General features: G+C 43.6%; 2 protein-coding genes across 3 annotated transcripts; both read left to right on the top strand.

Annotated features, from left to right (window-relative positions):
- Positions 1 to 6,882: 6,882 nt before the first annotated feature.
- On the top strand, positions 6,883 to 13,613 carry LOC127049935 (N-acylneuraminate-9-phosphatase-like). 2 transcript variants are annotated; one of them, XM_050951332.1, is made up of 2 exons: positions 6,883 to 7,112; positions 9,303 to 13,613. In XM_050951332.1, the coding sequence occupies exons 1-2, from the start codon at positions 7,023 to 7,025 to the stop codon at positions 10,026 to 10,028; spliced, it is 816 nt and encodes a 271-aa protein (XP_050807289.1). In that variant the 5' UTR covers positions 6,883 to 7,022; the 3' UTR covers positions 10,029 to 13,613. The 2 variants fall into 2 exon arrangements, with proteins under 2 accessions (XP_050807289.1, XP_050807288.1); XM_050951331.1 differs by lacking the exon at positions 6,883 to 7,112 and adding an exon at positions 7,125 to 7,547.
- Positions 13,614 to 20,237: 6,624 nt separating this feature from the next.
- On the top strand, positions 20,238 to 23,186 carry LOC127049941 (uncharacterized). The gene is made up of 2 exons (XM_050951340.1): positions 20,238 to 21,301; positions 22,292 to 23,186. Exons 1-2 carry the CDS (start codon positions 20,743 to 20,745, stop codon positions 22,426 to 22,428), a joined length of 696 nt encoding a protein of 231 aa, XP_050807297.1. The 5' UTR covers positions 20,238 to 20,742; the 3' UTR covers positions 22,429 to 23,186.
- Positions 23,187 to 23,714: the final 528 nt, after the last annotated feature.

Here is a 23,714-nt window from a genome sequence, read left to right as displayed (position 1 = left end):
TCCCAGTCAGGCTAACACGTCCGCGCCACTGTGCCGCGAGGGGTGGAGGGACCATTGCAAGACACAGGCAAGCTGCATAGGGCCAGGGTGGAATCCGCATTGCTGTAGAAGACCCTCCCGCACTTCCCAAGTGACCCGCAGCAGCAAGATATCTTCCAGGATCAACTCCTGTGGAAAATGTTGGGATAGTGTTCAGTGTAGGTGCCCCCTGCAGCTGTTTGCTTTCCCCAATGCACAAAAACCCCGAGGACAGTAGCGTCCTGAAGCAATCAGTCCCCCTTACTCACCATTTTGGAGCTCCCGTGGGTTATGTGTGCTCTCTTTGGGATGGGAAAATTATGCTATTGTGAAGAATGTTACTCCTTAACTGTGTGGGAATAACTGTCTGGTATAAACAATGCTGCCTCTGTTAAGTGTTGTATTTTTTGCCTTTCCAGAAGCTACCTTGAGATCAAAGACTATAAAACCTCTGGAAGAAGCCGCGAAAAAGCAAAGACGACCTGCTGCAAGCAGTTATGGAGCACTCTGTCACAGGGAATCAAAAAGTGCAGGACTGGAGGGAAAGGGAAAGCAGGATCTGCCAGAAAAACGCAGCGGGCCAGGAAGAAAAGCACAAAGCAGCTGATAAGCATCCTGGCACGGCAAGTGGACTCTATCCAGGTGCTCGTAGCCATGCAGGCAGAGCACTATCGCCCCCACTACTCCCCCGTCCCAAAGCTCTTTCCCTTGTGCCCCAATGTCAGCTCAAAACCCCCTTCCCCAGCATCCAGGTTCTTACCACCACCAGCTGCCTCCAACACCTGTACGTTCACCAACCAGCCCTGAGAACTACGACCATTACCCTCTGCACTCAACCCCCATCACTATGCAGTATAGCCATCCTGAAGTGCAGCAGTCATTGCACAGGACATACACAAACCTGTGACGGTACAGTTCCCCACCCCACCCCACCCCCCTGCCCTTTTAGGTTCCCAAAAAGTTGCGTGTCTGTCAATAAAGTAATTTTCTTTTCAATAAATGAATTCTTGGCTTTGAAAACAGTCTCTATTATTGCAGAAAGTCAAAGATATCTTAGCCCAGGAAAGAAACAGGCACTGCAAATCAGCTTAGGAAACACAGATTCCTACTAACATTGTAACCACTGCACTTCACTCCCGTGCAAGGCACCAAACATACTGTTGGTTTTCAGCCTCAAATTCCTCCCTCAAGGCATCCCTAATCCTTGCAGCCCTGTGCTGGGCCTCTCTAGTAGCCCTGCACTCTGGCTGTGCAAATTCAGCCTCCAGGCATTGAACCTCAAAGGTCCATGCCTGACTGAATCTTTCACCCTTCCCTTCACAAATATTATGGAGGGTACAGCATGCGGATATAACCGTGGGCATGCTGCTTTCCCCCAAGTCTAGCTTCCCATACAGAGATCGCCAGTGCCCCTTTAAACGGCCAAAAGCACACTCCACAGTCATTCGGCACCAGCTCAGCCTGTAGTTGAACTGGTCCTTGCTCCTGTCAAGGTTCCCTGTGTACGGTTTCATGAGCCACTGCATTAAGAGGTAAGCGGCGTCTCCAAGGATCACAATGGGCATATCGACGTCCCCGACTGTGATCTTCCAGTCTGGGAAAAAAGTCCCGGCCTGCAGCTTCCTGAACAGGCCAGTGTTCTGAAAGATGCGTGCATCATGCACCTTTCCGGGCCAGCCTGTGTTAATGTCAGTGAAATGCCCACGGTGATCCACAAGCACTTGGAGAACCATGGAGAAATATCCCTTCCGATTAACGTTCTCGGATGCTAGGTGGGGTGGTGCCAGAATAGGAATATGCGTCCCATTTTTGCCCCTCCACAGTTAGGGAAACCCATTTGTGCAAAACCATCCACAATGTCCTGCACGTTCCCCAGAGTCATGGTTCTTCTTAGCAGGATGCGATTAATGGCCCTGCAAACTTGCATCAACACAATTCCAACGGTCGACTTTCCCACTCCAAACTGGTTCGTGATCGATCGGTAGCTGTCTGGAGTTGCCAGCTTCCAGACTGCAATAGCCACCAGCAGTTCCGGCTCCATTTCCCACAGAAATCACGCTGCACAGAAACCATTGAGAGAATCAAGATGGCGCCAAACGTGGACGGAAATACAGGGATTGCTGGGATGTGAAGCGATGCATCACGGGGCGATGGGACAGGAAGCAGAATGACCTGCACCCTCAGGCCCCTTCCCACAACCCACAGCGCCAGAATGGGAAGAGGTGCTCTGTGGGATAGCTGCCCATAATGCACTACTCCCAACACCGCTGCAGATGCTGCAAATGTGGCCACACTGCAGTGCTGGTAGCTGTCAGTGTGGCCACACTGCAGTGCTTTCCCTATACAGCTGTACGAAGACAGCTTTAACTCCCAGCATTGCACACCTGCAAGTGTAGTCAAACCCTCATGGCACAATCCAGACTAGTGGGGTTGTGTCATCCATGCCCTGAAACCTTGGGTGGCTTACGATGTATTGCTCTAGCAGCTCCTAACTGTGCCACTCAGAAACAGTCTCCCAGCATGCAAACCACACCTTGAGTGTTTGCATGTAACTGCAGCCTGTTAGCTACACCGCGCTCTGACCAGTATTGGTTAGTGCTTAATTTGTGCTGGGGCTGAGACTCAGCACTTCTGAGCTTGGCAGTTCATAGCCCCAGCACCTCTGGACTTACCGCATCACTTATTTCGTGTACGCAAGAGATTCAAGCAGCAGCTCAATCCTCCACCTCCACTCACACATCATTCAGCTGCCAATGTCCATGGAGCGCCGCACGGCTGCTTGCATGACGCTTGAGTCCTGGCATCCTGCCACCTCTAGCTTGAGCCCTCACACCTCTTTCATTACAAATTAAGCACTGGTTTTGGTTACATTGCAGGGAGACCCCAACACATCACCAGTCTGTATCTTCCCCTGAAATGCAAGTCCTGTACTGCCCAGCCCTTTCCTGGACAGTACAAATATATTAAGCCCAATATACCTTTAATGAAATAACATGCCAACATATTACCTTAAATAGCTATCCAGACACTTCAACTTAAACACACTGCATAAGATTCAACAGTAGAACAAGTTTATTAATACAAAGAGAGAGATTTTAAGTGAGTTAAAGTAATGAGGCATAAAAGTCAGAAATGGTTACAAGAAAAATAAAAATTAAAACATGTACTAATATCTACTTAAGACACTATTTTAGTTGGAGAGCAAACATTTTCACCACATGCTTCAGCAAATTACTGACCAAACTGTCAGGTCAAGACTCCTTTCTCTGAGTCCAAAAGCTGTTTCCTTTTGTCGTCTCAGATGCAAAGAATGAGGTGCACAGGGAATGCAAGAGAAGTGCCTTGGGTTGTTTGTCTATCCTTTTTATAGCAAGTAGTGGGGGGTTGCCCATTAGTAAGTAGAGAATAAGTAAAGATAACAACGGCAAAGATGAATTTAGAGTTGGAAACTTGACTGAGGATTTCCAGACTTTCTGCAGCTCAGGGTTTTTTAAGCTGCAACATACTCTAGATCAGTGGTTCTCAAAAAGAGGTCCGTGAGCCCTTTCAAGGGGGGCATGGAGCCCTGAGGCTGAATCCCAGTGTCCCGAATCCCAGCCTTGAAGCCCCTCAAATAGAAGTAAAACTATGCCTATGCTGAATGGTCCCCCTGCCATCCCAGAGCCCCAAGTCCCGCCACCCACACCGGCCTCTGGTGTTTTTATAGCATATTGAGCGGGGCCTCAGCAAGAAAAAGGTTAAGAACCCCTGCTCTTTATTTTTAGGTAACTACAGTCTTATAAATTAGTGGTCTATTTACAATTTTAACATAGACAAAGTTTTCATTTCACATTCCTCTTCTTCTCAGCTCTCTGCAGCAGCAATCAGCTTTTCAGAATGACTGATAAATTAGCTACATGGCTCTCCGAACAAAGATCTGAAACTAGCTATCAATGCCCAGAGACCACATCTATTAAAATAGAACAAGCAAGGATTGTTAGGGTTATTCGGTAGACTCATCTTAGCCCTTTCCAGATCTAAGCACTTTAGCACTAACTCTGTATCGAAGCATTTCGCCTCTGCCTCCAAGCGTTTTGCCTCCATTTCTGTCTCCAAGCATTTTGTCTCTACCTCCACTTCCAAATCCAAACACTTTAAGGCCATCTGTCTTTCACAAACTTTCTGTATCTCTTCAGTTTCAAATCTGGCTAATTCTAGTTTTTTCTGGACATCACTTTTTATCAGTCTAGCCTTCCTGCGCTTAGCCTAGCCTAACCAGAGAGCTAGAAAGAAAAAAAAATACAGCTTGTGAATTCCCTTGCTGTAACTTAACTCCTCTGCCTTCAGGAAAAGAAAAAAAAAACTCCAGCTGCTCTCAGCTTAAAAAAAAAAAAAAAAAAAAAAAGAGTCCTTTAAAAAAAAACCTCCCTGCTTCCTAAGCAGCCAAAAGAAAGGGAGGAAAGGTCTTTTTAATATCCTGAAGTTTGTGCTTCTGGTTCAGAATGATCCCACTGCTCTGCCACCATGTCAAGGTTCCCTCCCCACTCTGAACTCTAGGGTACAGATGTGAGGACCTGCATGAAAGACCCCCTCAGCTTATTTCTACCAGCTTCGGTTAAAAACTTCTCCAAGGCACAAATTCTTCCTTATTCTTGGAATGGTATTGCTGCCACCAGCAAGTGAGTTAGACAAAGATTTAGGAAAAGGACCACTTGGAGTTCCTGCTTCCCCAAAATATCCCCTTTACCCCCTTTCCTAGGGAGGCTTGAGAGCAAACACGGTGAGCACAGACCAGCCCCTTGGGTTTTTAGGACACTAAAAACCAACCAGGTTCTTAAAAGCAGAACTGTATTATAAAGAAAGAGTAAAAGAGGCACCTCTGTAAAATCAGGACGAAGGTAATTTTACCGGCTAATCAGATTCAAAACACAGAGGACTCCCCTCTAGGCAAAACTTTCAAGTTACAAAAAAAAAACAGGAATAAACCTCCCTCTTAGGCTAGGGAAAATTCACAAGCTAAAACAAAAGATAATCTAACACATGTCCTTCCTATTACTTACAATTTGTAATCTTAGATGCTTAGTTCAGGTATGGCTTTAGGAGATGTATTTTCCCTGCCCTGGTTCCTCACTGTCCCGCAGAGAACACACAAAAAGAGCAAAAACAAAAACCTTCCCCCACAGATTTGAAAGTATCTTCTCCCCTTATTGGTCCTTTTGGTCAGGTGCCAGCCAGGTTATTTGAGCTTCTTAACTCTTTACAGGTAAAGGAGGGATTTTATGCTACCCTTAGCTGTATGTTTAAGACACCCACCACCTACACTCCCCTTTCACTCTCTTTTACCTGAAGATTCTCTTCTCCCTCCCTCTTTTCTCCTTGATCTGCACATGGTGTGCCATTAGTAAGGATGTGTTACCAGATTTGCCCGTTATTTTAGGGTACGCTCATTTATTCAGGTTACTCTTCTGTGGGGGGGTTTGTAATACTATCAATGTACTGCTTGTGTCACATGTGTTTTCATATGGAGCCCTATTTCACACTTCAGCAAGTCCCCTCCCAATGGAGTTATCCTGTAGGACCGAGGTTCCCCAGGGCTGGGTTCCTCCAGCCCCAGAATCAGATGAACACAAACTAACTCTCTCTTTCTCTAACAGAGCAAGTCTGAGTGGACCAAATCAATCAGCACTCTCAAGCTGACCCCTTATATGTCCCTGGACTCGGTGGGCTGGAACCAGGGCTATAGGACCCAGCAAGATGGGAGGGCCCAGAACTTGGGCTCTAGCACAAACCCCAGTCTACACAGAAGAGTAGAAACAGGAACACTGCAGCCTGAGCCATAGATGCCGATTCCATGGGTGCTCTGGGTCTGGAGCACCCACAGAGAAAAAATGGTGGGTGCTAAGAACCCACCGGCAGCCCCACTATCAGCTCCTCCTTTTGTAGTGCAAATGATGGGAAATGCATTATTAAGGTGCAGAATTGTCCTCTCAGTTATGCTCTGAGCCTCACTGGTATGCAATAACTTACCTAGTAGCCACTCCTTGTCTGATTCCCATTGTTCCAGAAATTCCTGGATCTCTGGACCTCCAAAAAGTAAAACAAAGATACAAACAGACCCTTCTCCCCCGCAAAAGTAGCCCCTTATGTACCCATCTAGAAGCCCTAGAAGAGGCTCCGCTAGTTGAATTCAGCTCTTTTGTGATTTTCCCCTTGAGAACATGAAAGATTCCTGACTCCAAGCTTCTCCATCTCACTGGGCATCTCCTCACATGACTGGGAAACTGTGGAACACAATAAAAATGAGGTGCCCATTTCATGACCCCAAGATCTGCCATGCTGTCACATGGTGGCACTGCTGTGCTCTGGACTGAGTATGGAGCGAGGTGATCATGGCTGTGCTCAGTGAGAGGGCAGAGGAAATGTGGCATATGGGGGGGTTGGCATTACTGGGCTCAATGGCCACAATCAATGTGGCTGGAGCAGGGCTGTCAGATGCCTGGTTGTGCCCAGGGCGCGGGGGGGAGTGTCACCGCTATGCCCAGAGCAGGAGAGACGGAGGGTCCCATGGCTGTGCCCAGGGCCGGGGGGTGGGGCGGCGCTGCTACAGCTGTGCCTACGTCAGGGGATGTGTGGCGGTGGGAGGGGCTCCCACGGTTGTTCCCAGGGCAGGGCGCGGAGGCTGCCATGACGATGCTCTTTAGCATCTTAGCTAGACTTGCCCCTTATCACCGCCCCACCCGTTACCAAGGGCGGCGCCAGCGCCTGTCTATGGAGAGAAGGTTTTTGGCCGGAAACCCGCCACCGCCCGGAACCGGCACCCACTAGCGCCCGCTGCGCGCGCAACCGCATAAGCCGACTGAGTACACGCCACCCGAGAGTCCGAGTTCTCGCGGTCTTTTGATCGCTCCGCTCCAGTTCTCCCGGCCGCCCTGCTGGGATACCCCGAGAGGCCCGCAGCTCTCGCGAGATTTAGATGAGCGCGCGCGGCCGGGCGAGCGCAGCACCGGCGCAGGAGCGAGGCTGCGATGGGGCTGCAGGGGATCAAGGCCGTGTTCTTCGACCTGGACAACACGCTCGTCGACACGGCCGCCGCGGGCCGGCGGGCCATAGAGGAGGTACCGGCCCAGGCTGCCCCCCCTCCCCCGGGCGCGGCAGCTCCCAGAAATGCTGCCCTGGGGACCCCATCACGTGCTCCCCCCCCCCCCGGTAACATTATTAACCCCTTCGTCCCCGGGTCCCTGTGCGGCGCTGGCGCTTGCCGTGCCCTGCACAGGGAGGACACAGCCAGTATGGGGCCGAGGGACACCCACCATTACCCGCCTTGGGCGGGTGGCGGCTACGTGGCTGTGCAGGGGATTAGGGGCAATAACAAGTTCGCTGGTACCTCGCGTGGGCTGCCTGGCTCAGCGCGCACGGGTGGGGGCTGGGTCTCCCCTAGGTGGCCCAGGAACAAAGCGGTGGGGAGCAGGCCGAGGGGTGGCTTAGTGCAGCGGCCAGTGCTGACATGGGAGGTGGCTGTGGATCTACGAAAGCAGCACGGAAGAGGGGAGGTGGGTGTATGAAGCATTGTGCTGCTTGGGGCTATTTCTGGCGAGGGGCAACTGACACACCATTCCTCGCTTAGGGGTTTCAGCAGTGCCCATCCCTGTGATATCTGAGGCCTTACTTTAGTCATCCTAAATACAGGCTGCACAATTAGGCTGTTTGTTACTATTTGTGATTTTTGTAGCAGAAATTACAAGGCTCTGAAGTTGTGATCACTTATTGATAGAGTATTAACTGGTTTCTTCAGAGATTTATAACAGTTTAGACCATGAGCCTGAACATCACGCTGTCACAGATTCAGTATTAGATTGTGCTACCCCCGTGGGAGTATGAAGGATTAACCTCCCACCTAGGTATCCCTTACATCAGGAGTGGGCAAACTACGGCCCAGAGGCTACATACAGCCCTTCAGACATTTTCATCCAGCCCTCTCCTGCTGGGGAGCGTGGTCGGGGGCTTGCTCCACCCAGATCCCAGAAGCAGAAGCACATTCCTGCTCTTATAGGTAGAGGCAGCCTGAGGCCTGGTCTACACTACGCTGTTAAACTGATTTAACGCTGCACCCGTCCACTGCTCTTTATATCGATTTAAAGGGGTCTCTAAATCGATTTCTGTACTCCTACAAAACAAGAGGAGTAACACTAAAATCGATATTACTATATCGGATTAGAGTTAGTGTGGACGCAAATCGACGTTATTGGCCTCATTATTTTACAGTAGCTACTCACAGTGCACCGCTCCAGAAATCGACGCTAGCCTCGGACCATGGACGCACACCACCGAATTAATGTGGCTAGTGTGGACGCGCACAATCGACTTTATAATATCTGTTTTATAAAATCGGTTTAAGCTAATTCGAATTTATCCTGTAGTGTAGACGTAGCCTGAGGCTCTGCATGCTGAGCTGCCCACCCCCGCAGCTCCCACTGGTAAGCAGACAGGGCCAATGCGAGCTGCAAGGGCAGCACCTGCGGACCTTTGGCTGCACCTCCACATAGGAGCCAGAGGGGGCACATGCTGCTGCTTCTGGGAGTTGTTCGAAGTAAGCGCTGCCCAGAACCTGCACCCCTGACCCCCTCCTGTGCCCCAGCTCCGATTCCCTTCCCACCTTCCAGACCCCTCAGTCCCACGCTCCTGCACACTAGAGCCCATACCTCCAGCCGGAGCCATCATCCCCCCCTGAGCACCCCAGCCACCTGTCCCAGCCTGGAGCCCCCTCCCACACCCTGAACTCATTTCTGGCCCCACCCCAGAGCCTGCACCCCTAGCTGGAGCCCTCACACTCTCCTGCACCCCAACCCCCAATTTTATGAGCATTCATGGCCCACCATACAATTTCCTTTCCCACATGTGGCCCTTGGGCCAACAAGTTTGCCCACCCCTGCCTTATGTGGTCATATTAAATGTATGCTACACTCAGGGGTGAAGTAATTTACTCTCTCTTGTTCCCTCCCACATACCCTCTGGTGTTGGAGGGAAGCCAAAGCACAGTGCCTTCTGAGGGCTCCTGCTGATGCAGTGAAGCTATGCTTATGGGTTAGTTTTTTTAATAATTCAGTGTTAAGTCACTTTAAACTATGGGCCACATTCTGCCATCCTTACTAATGTTGAGCAATACATTACTCAAGGAGTATCCCGATTTAGTTCAGTGGGACTACTCTGGAAGAAAGTAATACTTCATATAAGCCAGGGTGGCAGAATCTGGCCCTAAAGTTTTAATGCCTTATTGTAACCTTCCTTTCCCTTTACATTTGTTAAAGGTAATAAATATTTTGCAATCAAAACATCAGTGTGATGAAGGAGAAGCTCACATGATTTGTAATAAGGTCCAAGAAAAACTCCTCAAAGAGTGTCATGATCCAGCTAAGGTGTGCATTACTGATTTAAGGATCTCACATTGGGAAGAAGCAATACAAGAAACAAAGGGTGGTGAGGCTAATCGAAATCTGGCGGCAGAATGTTATTTCCTTTGGAAAACTACACGCCTACAGCATCTAACCCTAACAGAGGAGACAAGAAGCATGCTTACTGAACTTCGAAAAATGGTCCGCTTGCTTTTATTAACTAATGGAGACAAACTCACTCAGAGGGAGAAGATTGAAGCATGTGCCTGTCAACCATACTTTGATGCTATTGTTGTGGGAGGAGAACAGAAAGAAGAGAAACCAGCACCATCTATATTTCATCATTGTTGTGATCTACTCGGGGTACAGCCTTGGGACTGTGTGATGGTTGGTGACTCACTAGACACAGATATTCAAGGAGGCCTGAATGCAGGTTTGAAAGCAACTGTCTGGATAAATAAAACAATGACAATGCCAGTAAACACTTATCCGTTACCTCATTATATAATTTCTTCTGTTCTTGATCTTCCAGCACTCTTACAGAATATGGACCACAAAATGAATGCTAAGTTAGAAACTGACAAGATGGTTAGTATTAATGACGTACATGACAGTGCCAGTATAGAATCTAAGAAATGCTAAGTCCTTAGCCTGCTAATGCTTTTGTTGAAAGTTTGGCCCTAAAATCTTATACACGTAAACATGTTTACTCAAACAGTGGATGGGTGAGTAAGAGTATATTTATGAGTGGAGGTCAATAGAAGAAAAGTATTGAAGTGAATCTTATTGATGGAAATTTTTTGAAAAGAAATGAAGCATAAGTGCAATTGTCTTAAATAAATGCTCTAGATCTGGAAATTACCGAGAGACTTTTTTTTAAGCATAGGTCAGAGACAACCCCGCTTATCAGTCTTTTGCTTTTACAATGAAAAAGGCAAAATTCCATGTTTTGATTTTCATTTTGGTTTGCTGGCTTAGAAATTTTAGCAGGAATTTCAGTAATAAAAGATTGTTTGTGGTATAAAACAGTAGAAGGTGGAAGAGAGAATAGAGTAGAATTCTTGATTCTACCCAATCTAATCCATAGACTTCTCAATAAGGATTAAAACGAATTTCCTCATTTGAAAAAGTGATTGGATCTAGTACATAAAGCAGCCCATTCTAAAATGTTTGACTTTGTTTTTTGGGCAAACTTATTGACTTTGTAATTTTGGAAGCTAGTGACTTTTCACAAATTTTGCAGTGACTGTTCTTAAATGATAAGACATATATGTACACCTGAAAGCTTGAGTATGTATAGGGGACCATTTATCAGCAGGACTTCATGGCTAGAGTTTTGTTTTAATCACATACATGTATCTGCACTCAAACAGTATTTGTAATGCAGATTATGATTTATGTTGCACTATATTGTGAGTTGACTGATTTTTTTGGACATTTGCAATGGTCTTCGCTCAGGTTTGTCTAATATTCTTAAAGCTTATGCAGTTGTTCTGTTTTATTAGTGAGTTTCGATCAAACTTTGGTCGTGCAGTTGGCTCAGGAAGGTGCAGGGGTCTACTCACGTGGAGCCAGTAACAGGATTGGAACCTTTTTGGCTACTAATTCCATTGTTGTAGAACCTTTCCAAATTCGAACTTCTACATGTACTTCATCTGTATTTCAAAAAATTGTATACTAGTAAAAAATAAGTGGTTTGCATAACTTTTCCAGGAACTTGAATTCAGGTATAGGATGTAATACTGGATAAATAGCTTCGCAGTGTACACTGTTGACAGTGGATTTAGAAGATTATGCCATATTATAACACTACTCGTCCTCTACAAATTTATTTAATTTTCCTGTACTTCATTTCCTTTTGTGACAGTCAGTTAAATTCCCTCCTTACAAAACACTTCTTTTCAAGAATGTAACTTCTCACACTTCAAAAATATGAACATTTGGGAACATCAAATTTTAATTTTCATATTTTTAGGAATTGGGATTAATACACTTATTGGAAGTATTGCACATTTTAACACCCAGGTCTATCTGTCATTATGTGATGGATCACAAATTTCATACATTAAAAAATGTTCATCACAATTGATAGTTATATTTTGGATACGTTTGTGAGTTAGGATAAAAACATTTCAGAGTTGGAGAGTCATAGAACACCATAAAACAAGGAAACCTACCAGAAGGTGTGGAAGGACATGTCTACGTGAGAAAGCTGCATCAGTCTGAACCTAAGGTGTGAATTTAAACCTATTTTAAACTGGTGCAGTGCCCTGCATAGACTTATTTTGGTTTAAATGAGGCTTTTTTGGTTTAACTTAAATTGATTGGCAACAGAGTGAAGCTAAATCAAAATGTTATCCCTAAACTGAAATAAGTGTCTGAAGGATTTCACACTTTAAATTGATTTTTAAAAGAAAAGTTCAGCTTCTTCACTTAGCACTTGTCTAAAGAAGGAACTTAAGGAGCAAACTGCCAGAGCCGTACGGAATAATCAGTGAAAGAAAAACAGGCACCACCTAAGTTTTTAACATAATTATGGGGGAAAATTAAGAAGGAAGGCTAAGCATTAAATGAGGTTTATGTAAAGCAATCAAACTTATACAAAAGGTTAGATGGTGTCACCAAGTATTCATATACTTTAGACTGTTGGCTTGGTTCTGTAAATGAAGACTGTTAAACAATCTTTTTCTTTTTTAAACTATAGCCTTCCAAGATTTGTTACGCTAAAAATCTATTGTTTGTACAGCACCCAGCAGAATGGGAGCCCAGTCTGATAAGGGCTTCTGAGTGCGACTGTAATAAAAAATAATCTATAATTATGGAATGAGTCTCTCGACTGCAGCTGTCCATGGAGCCATAAGGCCAGAAACTCAACTGCTGTAAATTTGTTTTAGATTCATTGATTTCAACGGAACTACAACGATTTATACAAATTGAGCATCTGCCTAATACTTTTTCTTGCCAATAATGCACCACCGTTCTGCCTCAGGCTGCTGCGCCTGCTGGCCTATTTATTGCTTGGAAGGTGTCACTCTGTTTTAGAGAGGAACATTGTTATTTCTGCTGTGCACATGGACAGTGGCTTAAATTATCCATAAAACAAGAAGAAAGCACAGTAACTGCATACTCTGCTACATAGGGGTCATACAAATATTTTTCCTTCATTGCTGAGTACTGTACCAGGATACTTGTAGCTACCAGTGTGCACTTTGGCTACTATTAATTATTACTACGCTGCTGTAAAACAAGAAGAATGTAGAACATATTCTTTTTTCCTATCTAAGGTGCTTTCAGAGTATCAGTCATCATATCTAGGTTATCTGCATGTCTTACACTGCCAGGCTGGTTTTCTTGAGACTGGTCTCTTCCAAAATGCCTAGTGAAATTGAAAGGAAAAAAAAAAACAGCTGGATCATTTTTATGAGAAAAACAACAACACAGGAAAGGGTAACAGTCTGTATTCAGCAGAGTTCTGGTTTTTCCAAGTCTTTATTAATATAACCAGGCAATTACAAAAATAAAATAAAAAGGTTCCTTTGTTTAAAATATACTGTCAAAATATACTAATATTCCACCTGCACTTTTACTAAAACTGTTTACTTTGGGAGATAATGTTCCTTATGGGAGGCATATTCTGAAATAGTTTGAAATCTGAAATTCTTTTGATTTTTGTGAAATGCTGATCTGGAACATTTGTTTAACACTAATAAATGACATGCTTTGGGTTTTTAATTGTTAATTTAAAATAAATGATGTACTTATCAAATAAAATCTCCTGTTTTTAAAGCATATTTTCCTTGCCTCTTCGTAGACAGAAATGGTACCAATAAGGTGTTTTTTGTTTTGTTTTGTTTGTTTGTTTTTTAAACAGGGCCTGTTTTTCAAAAATAGCAAAGTTAGGCTCCTAAATCCATGGGTCTGATTTTTCACAAGTGCTGAATAGATGTGTTTTCCATTGACTTCAGATAAAATTGTAGGTGATCAACAATTCTAATAATTGGGCCATTACTGATTTACTAATTTCAGTGGACATAAATTTCATGTTTGTCTTGATAATGCATTATGTTTTTTTGTGGATTACAAGTATTTACGAGTAGCTATATGAGGTAAATAAACATTTTTGCTAGCACACAAGATATTACAAATATTTTAATGCTCTCTAGTGAGCTCTATTTTGTTGTAACAAGTTGCTTGAAACAGATTTGTAGCCTATTGCTTTTACAGTAATTTATTTTTGTTTTGATTTCAATTTGAAGTACCTATCCCTTGCTGTGCGTGCTTTCAGAGAAACTAAAATGTATAATTACAAAAATAAAAACTATATAAATGCATCCTCGACCAACCATACAAATCACAAAACAACTCGCTCATAATAATTTATACATCTGATCACTTGCTAAGCCCCCCAAAAAGATGAACTTTGTGTAGAGATCTGAAGATTAAGTTCTACATAGCACCTTTCTCTGAAAAGAACCAAAAGCACTTTTTGTATATTAATTACATAGAGAGGCTTGGCAGAATTCAATTTTCTTTTTAAAATAATTTTGACAGATTTTTATTGATTTTAATTTTCACAGTTGTGGGAAATCATGGGCAGACTATTTAATGACAGATGTTGAGATTCGGAAAGTAAAAGCTTTATAATTGTTAACATTCTTAAACTTTTGAAAACTTTGCCAGTTTGCAGAATTCAGAAAAGGATTGGAAGTTGTTATAGGTAACAAGAACATTCAGTTACAATAAAAAAAAATTAATTAAAAAAATTAGATTTAGAAGGGATATAACAATCTCATGCTTGAGGGACTAAAAGAACCTTTAATTATTAGGAGTTAGGAAGAAGCCTTCTCTATGGATAGTTTATTCCATCTCTGTCTACTAAAAGTTTTTCTTCCATTTTCCTCCAAAGCTTCAGTATGGGATATTGTCCGTGACGGGATATTGGATTAGATGAGCCACTGATCTGATCCATCATGGTAATTTCTGTTCCTAGGAAATGAGCAAAGTCTTTTTATCCAACATTAATTTTTCTTTAGATTTAATTTTTTATTAATATCCCTCATCCTTGTTTTTCTCTTGCTTTTTTAGTTTGTCATACTAGCTTACTCATGTAAATGATAGGCAAAATTTACTTGGAAAGTGGTATGGCCACTTCAAGTACTACTTCAGTGCAGCTGTTGCTGGAGGGGAGTGCATAATCAGTAATTCTATTCAGCAGTTTGGAAATGGTAGTAAAGAATACCCCACTCAATCAAAATCACACAGTGAATTGAGGTAGCCAAATTGTAATTATCTGATTTTTAGAATATGGCAAGACACTGAGGTTAACACCCCCACACTTACAGAAAGATCCATGATGTCTTTCATGGCCAAGGCACCAAACCTTACACACATGCTTAACTTTATGCATGATGAGTAACCCCATGTCACTAGTCACAGAAAATAAAATTACATACCATATATAAGTAAGTCTTTGCAAGATCAAGGCCCAAATAAGATGATCTTCATTTTGTGTCTTCCAAAAGATGCCACTTCCACCGTAAAGAGCGTAAACGAAAGCCCACAGAAGTCAGTTGAGTGATTCCCACTGATTTCAGAAGGATTTAGACCAGGCCCAAAAATATTGAAATAGGTTATTCTTTCACATGTGAGGTCTGTAGCAAAATGTTTACCTTCCTTTTAGATCATCTCTGTTCCTTTTAACAATTCTTAGCAGAATATTTAAACAATCATTAATTTACTGCTAGCAAAATATTTCTCCTATAAAACTATGTTTTGGACTCCTTTCTTTCATATCTTAGTTTATTTATTTTGATTTAACAGAGAAAAATGGATTATCCCTAGCAATAGGTTCTTTGAGGAATCATTAAGGCCAAGATTTAAAAAAAGAAAGAGTTCCAAAGGTTGACTGATTGCTTCATGAGTATGAGGCATGTATGTGTTGGTACAATAGCTAAGTGAACAACTATATTGAAGCATAAGAACTGTGGGGAAGGGGTGTGCAATGATTATGAACCAAAAAATATACTGAGAACAAAGTAGCCAAGTGTGCATTTCTAATGGGATTTCATGCGGCCCTGAAGAAGCCAGGATGCACAACTGTTCCTGATGTAAATACAGATGCAGGTTGGTGTAAATATTTATTGTTTAACCTTTGTATAGCTGTAGTGCCTAGAGGCCAAGCAGGTCAGGACCCTATTGTGCTAGGTACTGTACATCCCTATAGTAATGCCAGCCCATGCCTCAACCAGCTTCCAGTCTAAAAGAATAGCTATGTACAGTCTTAAGATTCTATAAGGTAGTCTAATAAGATGCATTCTTAATTTTTCAAGTCATCGATAACAGGACATTGATTCTTTCCAGTTCTTATCTTGTTAACTTCACTGGAAGTAGAATCAAACTAATGTGGCATGATTCTTCCATGGCAGCATATAAGTAACTCCATCTGAAGTCAATGAGACTTACATGTATCCTGCGGGTATAGACTCTGGCTCATTGTACGTTGGTGGCTGTTTTCAAGGAATGATCCAGGACTAGAGTTGTGGTTGTCCAGGGGATGTTGATTGTACCTGTATGTGGGATCTTTGTTTTTGAAGTCTAATCTTAAAAACAAAAACAAAATTCAAAGTTAACTGCAAAACTAGTTTAAGGCATTTACCCAAAAGATCAATGATTGTTTGCAGTTGCTTCCCGGATGACAAGCTATCAAAAGTAACAAACTAACAGAAATACAATACCTGTGTTCTACATAGTGTTTTTCCATTCTTTTGTGCATAGCTTCTATTTTTCTACCAAACCTTGTAGTGGATTGTCCCTATTATAATTCGCTTTCTAGATCTCACTTTTTACATACAAGAGACATAACAATGCAGGCTTGATGTCAGCTGTGTCTAAAGCAAAACTGCAGCTTTGTGCCTATGTTGTTAGGACCCCAGACATACAGCATTGCATACTGTCCTTGCTGTATAATATAATTTGGCCACTTATCCCATGTTATTGCAATGGAGTTGCATAGGAGACTTCTAATGTCCACATGAACTCATAAGAACGGCCCTACTGGATCAGACTAAAGGTCCATCTAGCCCAGTATCTGTCTACCGAGAGTGGCCAATGCCAGGTGCCCCAGAGGGAATGAAGCTAACAGGCAATGATCAAGTGATCTCTCTCCTGCCATCCCTCTCCATCCTCTGGTGAACAGAGGCTAGGGACACCATTCTTTACCCTTCCTGGCTAATAGCCATTTATGGACTTAGCCACCATGAATTTATTCAGTTCCCTTTTAAAGATTGTTATAGTCCCAGCCTTCACAACCTCCTCAGGTAAGGAGTTCCACAAGTTGACTGTGTGCTGTGTGAAGAACTTCCTTTTATTTGTTTTAAACCTGCTACCTATTAATTTCATTTGGTGACCCATAGTTCTTGTATTATGGGAATAAGTAAATAACTTTTCCTTACCCACATTCTCCACATCACTCATGATTTTATACACCTCTATCATATCCCCCCTTAGTCTCCTCTTTTCCAAGCTGAAGAGTCCTAGCCTCTTTAATATTTCCTCGTATGAGACCCTCTCCAAACCCCTAATCATTTTAGTTGCCCTTTTCTGAACCTTTTCTAGTGCTAGAATATCTTTTTTGAGGTGAGGAGACCACATCTGTACACAGTATTCGAGATGTGGGCGTACCATGGATTTATATAAGGGCAATAATATATTCTCAGTCTTATTCTCTATCCCCTTTTTAATGATTCCTAACATCCTGTTTGCTTTTTTGACCGCCTCTGCGCACTGCGTGGACATCTTCAGAGAACTATCCACGCTGACGCCAAGATCTTTCTCCTGAATCGTAGCTAAATTAGTCCCCATCATACTGTGTGTATAGTTGGGGTTATTTTTTCCAATGTGCATTACTTTACATTTATCCACATTAAATTTCATTTGCCATTTTGTTGCCCAAATAGCTCAAGGGCTAGAGCTAAGAACTTTTAAAAAAATATCAACAGTCTGATGGGTGTTTATTTTATTTGAATTTTCAGTCCTTATGAATGAGAGATTTATTAGCAATGCCCAGATCTAATGACAGGCCTAGGTCCTGCAGAAACGTACACATAGGCCTTATTTTACATATGTAAGTAGTCTCACTAAAGTCAATTGGACTACTTGCATTTAAATTAAGAATGCATAAGTCTTTGAAGGATCAGGGCCTCAGTACAGACAGGTGATTTCCAAGTCTCCCCTCTTTGCTCCAACTTTTGCTAATGCTTCTCAGTTCTCTGTATGATCACCCGTATTCCCATTGCCCAATGAACTAGAAATACAGTTTACGCCTGAGGGGAAAAAAAATGACACAGTTGCAACAGGAATGATTGGGAGAAACCCCACTTACACAAAGAGGAGATGAGCCTCTGAATTTATCATCAGCTGGTTGACAAGTATGGGCTGCAAGTATTTTTTAAAAGGCTTCCCTCCAAATATATTTCTCTCTATAATATACAGCCTATTCACATTTGATCTTTTTGTGGCAAATAACTGCTGTTAACCAATGGGTATCCATGCACAGCAGACAAGTATAAAGGATTACAGTGTAGATGTTTTTCCCTATGATTTCAAACAAAATGTTGCAGATTAACTGATTTCAAAAACGGATCTGTGGGATCAATGAATATGGATAATTCTTGCAACAATTTCCATCTGTTCTAGTACTTTTTGTTTTTGAAGGAATATAGTATACTGCATATGCTAATGTAATGTCAAAAGGGGTAATATCACATTTTGATCAAAGCAGTAATATATCATTGTTCAGGCTTTCTGAAGAAAACCATGGCAAGGTATCATTTTGGCATGATATCATTTCCATAGCTGAAAAGATGCTCTATGGTGTTAACATTGCATTTTTTTTGGCATGTAAAATCTCACAGGATGGAGGGAGGACAGCTAGGATTTATCAGGATGGCTGCAGTATATGAGTTGATAGGTTTTGTTTTCCAAACTGTTGATGTCTTCCATTGTGTTTTGTTTCAGATATTTAAAAGAGAAGGGTCTGGAACATTCTAAGTCCTCTTTTCATTCAATAAGAAAATACAGCAGTGACAGTTTATTTTTCTTTCTGTCTAAGGTATTTAAAAGGTACCTACCATCTCGATGTCTTAGACACATTGATTTCCTTTCTATATCAGTTTGCAAGACTTTCCATGTCCCGGTAGATATCTGCCTATACCTCAGTCACAGATTCATCATTCCTGCTGTATTCTATTCTTTTTGGTAACTGGACACAAAATAAGCACCCCTATTTTAGAAATACATTCATTTGCAACAACAGATCTGTCAACTGTCATGGTTTTCTGAACATGACTGTTCCATCAGCTTGTTTACCTACATTCTACCCAGAACATTTCTTCTGTCTAAAGGGCTACCTCTGTGTGATCCCTCTGTGAGTATTTACAACATGAATGTGAGGCAATAGATATATGTGAAATCTGGAAAACTTTATATATAGTTTCTAACCTGTTGTTATGTTTTTCAAACTTTTTAGGCAATGGTAGTATTTAGGCTGACAGATTTTCCCTGTAACGATTTCGATCTTCAGTTTGAGTGTGAGCAAGTGCAATTTAATGTATTTTTTATTGTGTGGTTATTTGAATTAAACTGAACAATTAATTACACAATACAGTAATAAATTCAGTAGGCTGCAAGAAATAGCTGTAGTGGGTCCAATTCCCCACTCCTTTACAACAGCATGGCTCCCAAGACAACAGTGGACTTATGCTGGTGTAAAACTGGTATAGCAAACAGGCTCTACCCTGTTTAGACATTTTTAAATAGGCCAGATTTTTAAAAAATGCATCAACATATTTGCATGCATTCGAGTGCTCTTCATTTGTGTGTCAATTACTTAGGGTCACATTGTCATAAACAGATAGCTAAGGGTTAATGTCTCTTTCACCTGAAGCACCTGACCAGAGGACCAATCAGGAAACCGGATTTTTTCAACTTTGGGTGGAGGGAATTGAGTGTCTGAGTCTTTTGTCTTTTGTTTTCCGTCTGCCTGCTTTCTCTGAGCTTTGGAGAAGTAGTTTCTATTTTCTAGTCGTCTGTTTCCAAGTGTAAGGACAAAGAGATCAGATAGTAAGTTATATGGTTTCTTTTCTTTGGTATTTGCATGAATATAAGTGCTGGAGTGCTTTGATTTGTATTCTTTTTGAATAAGGCTGTTTATTCACTATTCTTTTAAGCAATTGACCCTGTGTTGTATCATCTAATACAGAGAGAACATTTGTATGTATTTTTCTTTCTTTTTATATAAAGCTTTCTTTTAAGACCTGTTGGAGTTTTTCTTTACTTCAGGGAAATTGAGTCTGTACTCACCAGGGAATTGGTGGGAGGAAGAAATCGGGGAGATCTGTGTGTTGGATTGCTAGCCTGACTTTGCATTCCCTCTGGGGGAATAGGAAAGTACTTTTTGTTTCCAGGATTGGGAACAGAGAGGGGGAGTCTCTCGGTGTAGTTTCACAGAGCTTGTGTCTGTGTATCTCTCCAGGAGCACCTGGAGGGGGGAAGGGAAAAAGGATTATTTCCCTTTGTTGTGAGACTCAAGGGATTTGGGTCTTGGGGTCCCCAGGGAAGGTTTTTCAGAGGGACCAGAGTGCCCCAAAACACTCTAATTTTTTGGGTGGTGGCAGCAGGTACCAGGTCCAAGCTGGTAACTAAGCTTGGAGGTTTTCATGCTAACCCCCATATTTTGGACGCTAAGGTCCAAATGTGGGACTAAGGTTATTACACACATCCACAACTCTTGATAGCGATCTGTGCCACACCAGTGGCACAAAGGACATTTAAAGCTACCTTAACCAGGCAGCTGAGGATTCCCCATTTGCTCCATTATGAGCATGCCAGAAATGGGTATGTACAGTGCTCCATCTGATCTGTGGTCAGCAGTGCAGGCCCTAGTGGACTATTCTAGCTAGCACAATTTAGGCCTGGTCTACACTACGCGTTTAAACCGATTTTAGCAGCGTTAAACCAATTTAACGCCGCACCCGTCCACACTACGAGGACCTTTATATCGATATAAAGGGCTCTTTACATCGGTTTCTGTACTCCTCCCCGACGAGAGGAGTAGCGCTAAAATCGGTATTACCATATCGGATTAGGGTTAGTGTGGCTGCAAATCAACGGTATTGGCCTCCGGGCGGTATCCCACAGTGCACCACTGTGACCTCTCTGGGAAGCAATCTGAATTCGGATGCACTGGCCAGGTATACAGGAAAAGCTCCATGAACTTTTGAATTTCATTTCCTGTTTGGCCTGCGTGGAGCTCTGATCAGCACAGGTGACCACACAGAGCTCATCAGCACAGGTAGCAATGCAGTCTCCTGAGAATCGAAAAAGAGCTCCAGCATGGACCGCATGGGAGGTACTGGATCTGATCGCTATATGGGGAGAGGATTCAGTGCTAACAGAACTCCGTTCCAAAAGACGAAATGAAAAAATATTTGAAAAAATTTCCAAGGCTATGATGGAAAAAGGCCACACCAGGGACTCAGTGCAATGCAGCATGAAAGTTAAGGAGCTCAGACAAGCCTACCAGAAAACCAAAGCAGCAAACGGAAAGTCCGGGTCAAGGCCGAAAACATGCTGCTTTTACACTGAGCTGCATGCAATTTTAGGGGGCTGCACCACCACTACCCCACCCCTGTCCGTGGATTCCGAGGTGGGGGTTGTAATCTCAACCATGGCTGAGGATTCTGCGGAGGGGGAAGATGAGGAGGAGGAAGAGGTGGAAGAGGAGGACGACCTTACAGCGAGCACACAGCACTCCGTTAGCCCCAACAGTCAGGAGCTTTTTGTGACCCAGATGGAATTACCCTCCCAGCCCTCCCAAGCCACTAGCCCAGACAGTGAAGCCATGGAAGCAACCTCTGGTGAGTGTACCATTGTAAATATAAAACATGGTTTAAAAGCAAGCGTTTTTTAATGATTGACTTGCCGTGAGGGCTTGGGATGCATTTGCTGCCAGTAAAGTTACTGGAAAAGTTTGTTAACATGTCTGGGGATGGAGCGGAAATCTTCCAGGAACATCTCCATGAAGCTCTCCTGGAGGTACTCCAAAAGCCTTTGCAGAAGGTTTCTGGGCAAGGCAGCCTTGTTCCATCCACCATGGTAGGACACTTTACCACGCCATGCATGGAGCAAGTAATCGGGTATCATTGCATGACAAAGCCTAGCTGCGTATGGTCCCGGTGATTGCTGGCATTCAAGAAACATCCATTCTTTATCTCACTCTGTTATCCTCAGCAGAGTGATATTGTTCATGGTAACCTGGTTGAAATTCAGGAATTTAATTAAGGGGACAGAGATGGCCATTTTCCTCCTGGGCTGTTGTTTAAAAGAAATCTTTCCTTGCACGTAGCCAAGCGGGGGGGAGGGGAGGAGAGGAAGGATAGCGCTGAGCTTTTTTGCGTTTGGCTAGCAGGAATCTTCCCAGCTACCAGCCATGCGGTGGGGGGGGAGAGGGGTGATTAGCAGTGATCTTCCATGATACCAGCCATGCGGTGGGGGGAGGGGTAAAGCAATCATCCTAGAGAATTGTATGTGGGGGGGGTTGGCTTCTGCTGCTGCATGTTAACAGGAAAGAAGCATCAGAGGGTACTGTGTATATGAAGGCTGGAGAAGCCGAAAGACAATGGCTTACCATGGCCACATGCAAGCTGAATTCTGATGCCCGGACCTGCGTCTGTGAGATCTGTAACACCAGAGCCGCAGGCACTCAAGATGCAAAATGTGACCTTGTAGTGAAATCACATGTGCTATGTAAGGTGAATAGTGTTGTTCACTGTGAAAGAGTATAACCATTGTTCTGTGAAATGTATCTTTTTAAATACTTCTCTCCCTTTTTTCCCTCCCTCATGCAGCTGCAAATTTTTCAAGCCTTCCTACTCCATCCCAAAGGCTATCTCAGATAAGGCGGAGGAAAGAGAAGACGCGAGATGAAATGTTCTCGGAAATCATGGAAATAACCCGCAATGAAAGAGCTCATCTGAATGAGTGAAAGGGCATGGTATCAAATTACAGGAAAGATGCCAGTGAACATGAGGACACGAGGGACGCTCGAGATGAGAGGTGGCGGCAGGAAGATCAGAGGTGTAGGCAGGAAGATCAGCAGTGGCGGGATGCAACGCTGGAGCTGCTGCGTGATCAAACTGATATCCTCCGACGTCTGGTGGTTCTTCAGGAAGAGCAGTGGGGTCACAGAGTGCCGCTGCAGCCCATGTTTAACCACCCTCAGTACTCACCATGTTCCATGTCTTCCTCACCCAGATGTGTAAGAACGCGTGGGGGAAGGCTTCGTGCACCCGCCCACTCCACCCCAGTGGACAGTCCAACCAAAAGGCTGTCATTACATTGGAATGTGTTTAATGGCCTTTTCCTTCCCTCCTATCCTCCTCCCAAACCACACCCGGGATACCTCGTCAGTTCTCTCCCTCTTTTTATAATTACTTTTTAATAAAGAATACATGATTTTTAAACGATAGAACAAGAAGCAATGGGCTTAAACTGCAGCAAGGGAGATTTAGGTTGGACATTAGGAAAAAGTTCCTAACTGTCAGGGTAGTTAAACACTGAAATAAATTGCCTAGGGAGGCTGTGGAATCTCCATTTCTGGAGATATTTAAGAGTAGGTTAGATAAATGTCTAGTAGGGATGGTCTAGACAGTATTTGGTCCTGCCATGAGGGCAGGGGACTGGACTCGATGACCTCTCAAGGTCCCTTCCAGTCCTAGAGTCGATTAATCTATTTCCTTAAGCAAGCTGTAATCGAAGGGGGAGGATGGGTTGCTTACAGGGAAGGAGTCAATAAAGCGGGGGGGCGGGTTCATGAAGGGGAAACAAACACAGCAGTCACACCGTACCCTGGCCCGTGATGAAACTCATTTTCAAAGCTTCTCTGATGTGCACCGCTCATGTGCTCTTCTAATCGCCCTGGTGTCTGGCTGCGTGTAATCAGCGGCCAGGTGATTTGCCTCAGCCTCCCACCCCACCATAAAGGTCTCCGCCTTACTCTCACACAGATTGTGGAGCACACAGCAAGCAGCATTAACAAAGGGGACATTGGTTTGGCTGAGGTCTGAGTGAGTCAGTAATGTGCGCCAGTGCGCATTTAAATGGCCAAATGCACATTCTACCACCATCCTGCACTTGCTCAGCCTGTAGTTGAACAGCTCCTGACCACTGTCCAGGCTGCCTATGTATGGCTTCATGAGCCATGGCATCAAGGGGTAGGCTGGGTCACCCAGGATAATGACAGGCATTTCAACATCCCCAACTGTTATTTTC

This window comes from Gopherus flavomarginatus, chromosome 4 (genome assembly GCF_025201925.1).
Source record: "Gopherus flavomarginatus isolate rGopFla2 chromosome 4, rGopFla2.mat.asm, whole genome shotgun sequence".
In the NCBI taxonomy this organism is placed as follows: domain Eukaryota; kingdom Metazoa; phylum Chordata; order Testudines; family Testudinidae; genus Gopherus; species Gopherus flavomarginatus.
The sequence above is the reverse complement of the archived record's forward strand: the minus strand, read 5'-3'. Positions and strand labels throughout refer to the sequence as shown.

Coding starts and splice junctions, on each gene's coding strand:
- LOC127049941 (XM_050951340.1), top strand. CDS start 20,743: ATGCAGTCTCCTGAGAATCGAAAAAGAGCTCCAGCATGGACCGCATGG. Junction 21,302..22,291: donor AGCCATGGAAGCAACCTCTG/GTGAGTGTACCA, acceptor TCCCTCATGCAG/CTGCAAATTTTTCAAGCCTT.
- LOC127049935 (XM_050951331.1), top strand. CDS start 7,287: ATGGGGCCGAGGGACACCCACCATTACCCGCCTTGGGCGGGTGGCGGC. Junction 7,548..9,302: donor AGCAGCACGGAAGAGGGGAG/GTGGGTGTATGA, acceptor CATTTGTTAAAG/GTAATAAATATTTTGCAATC.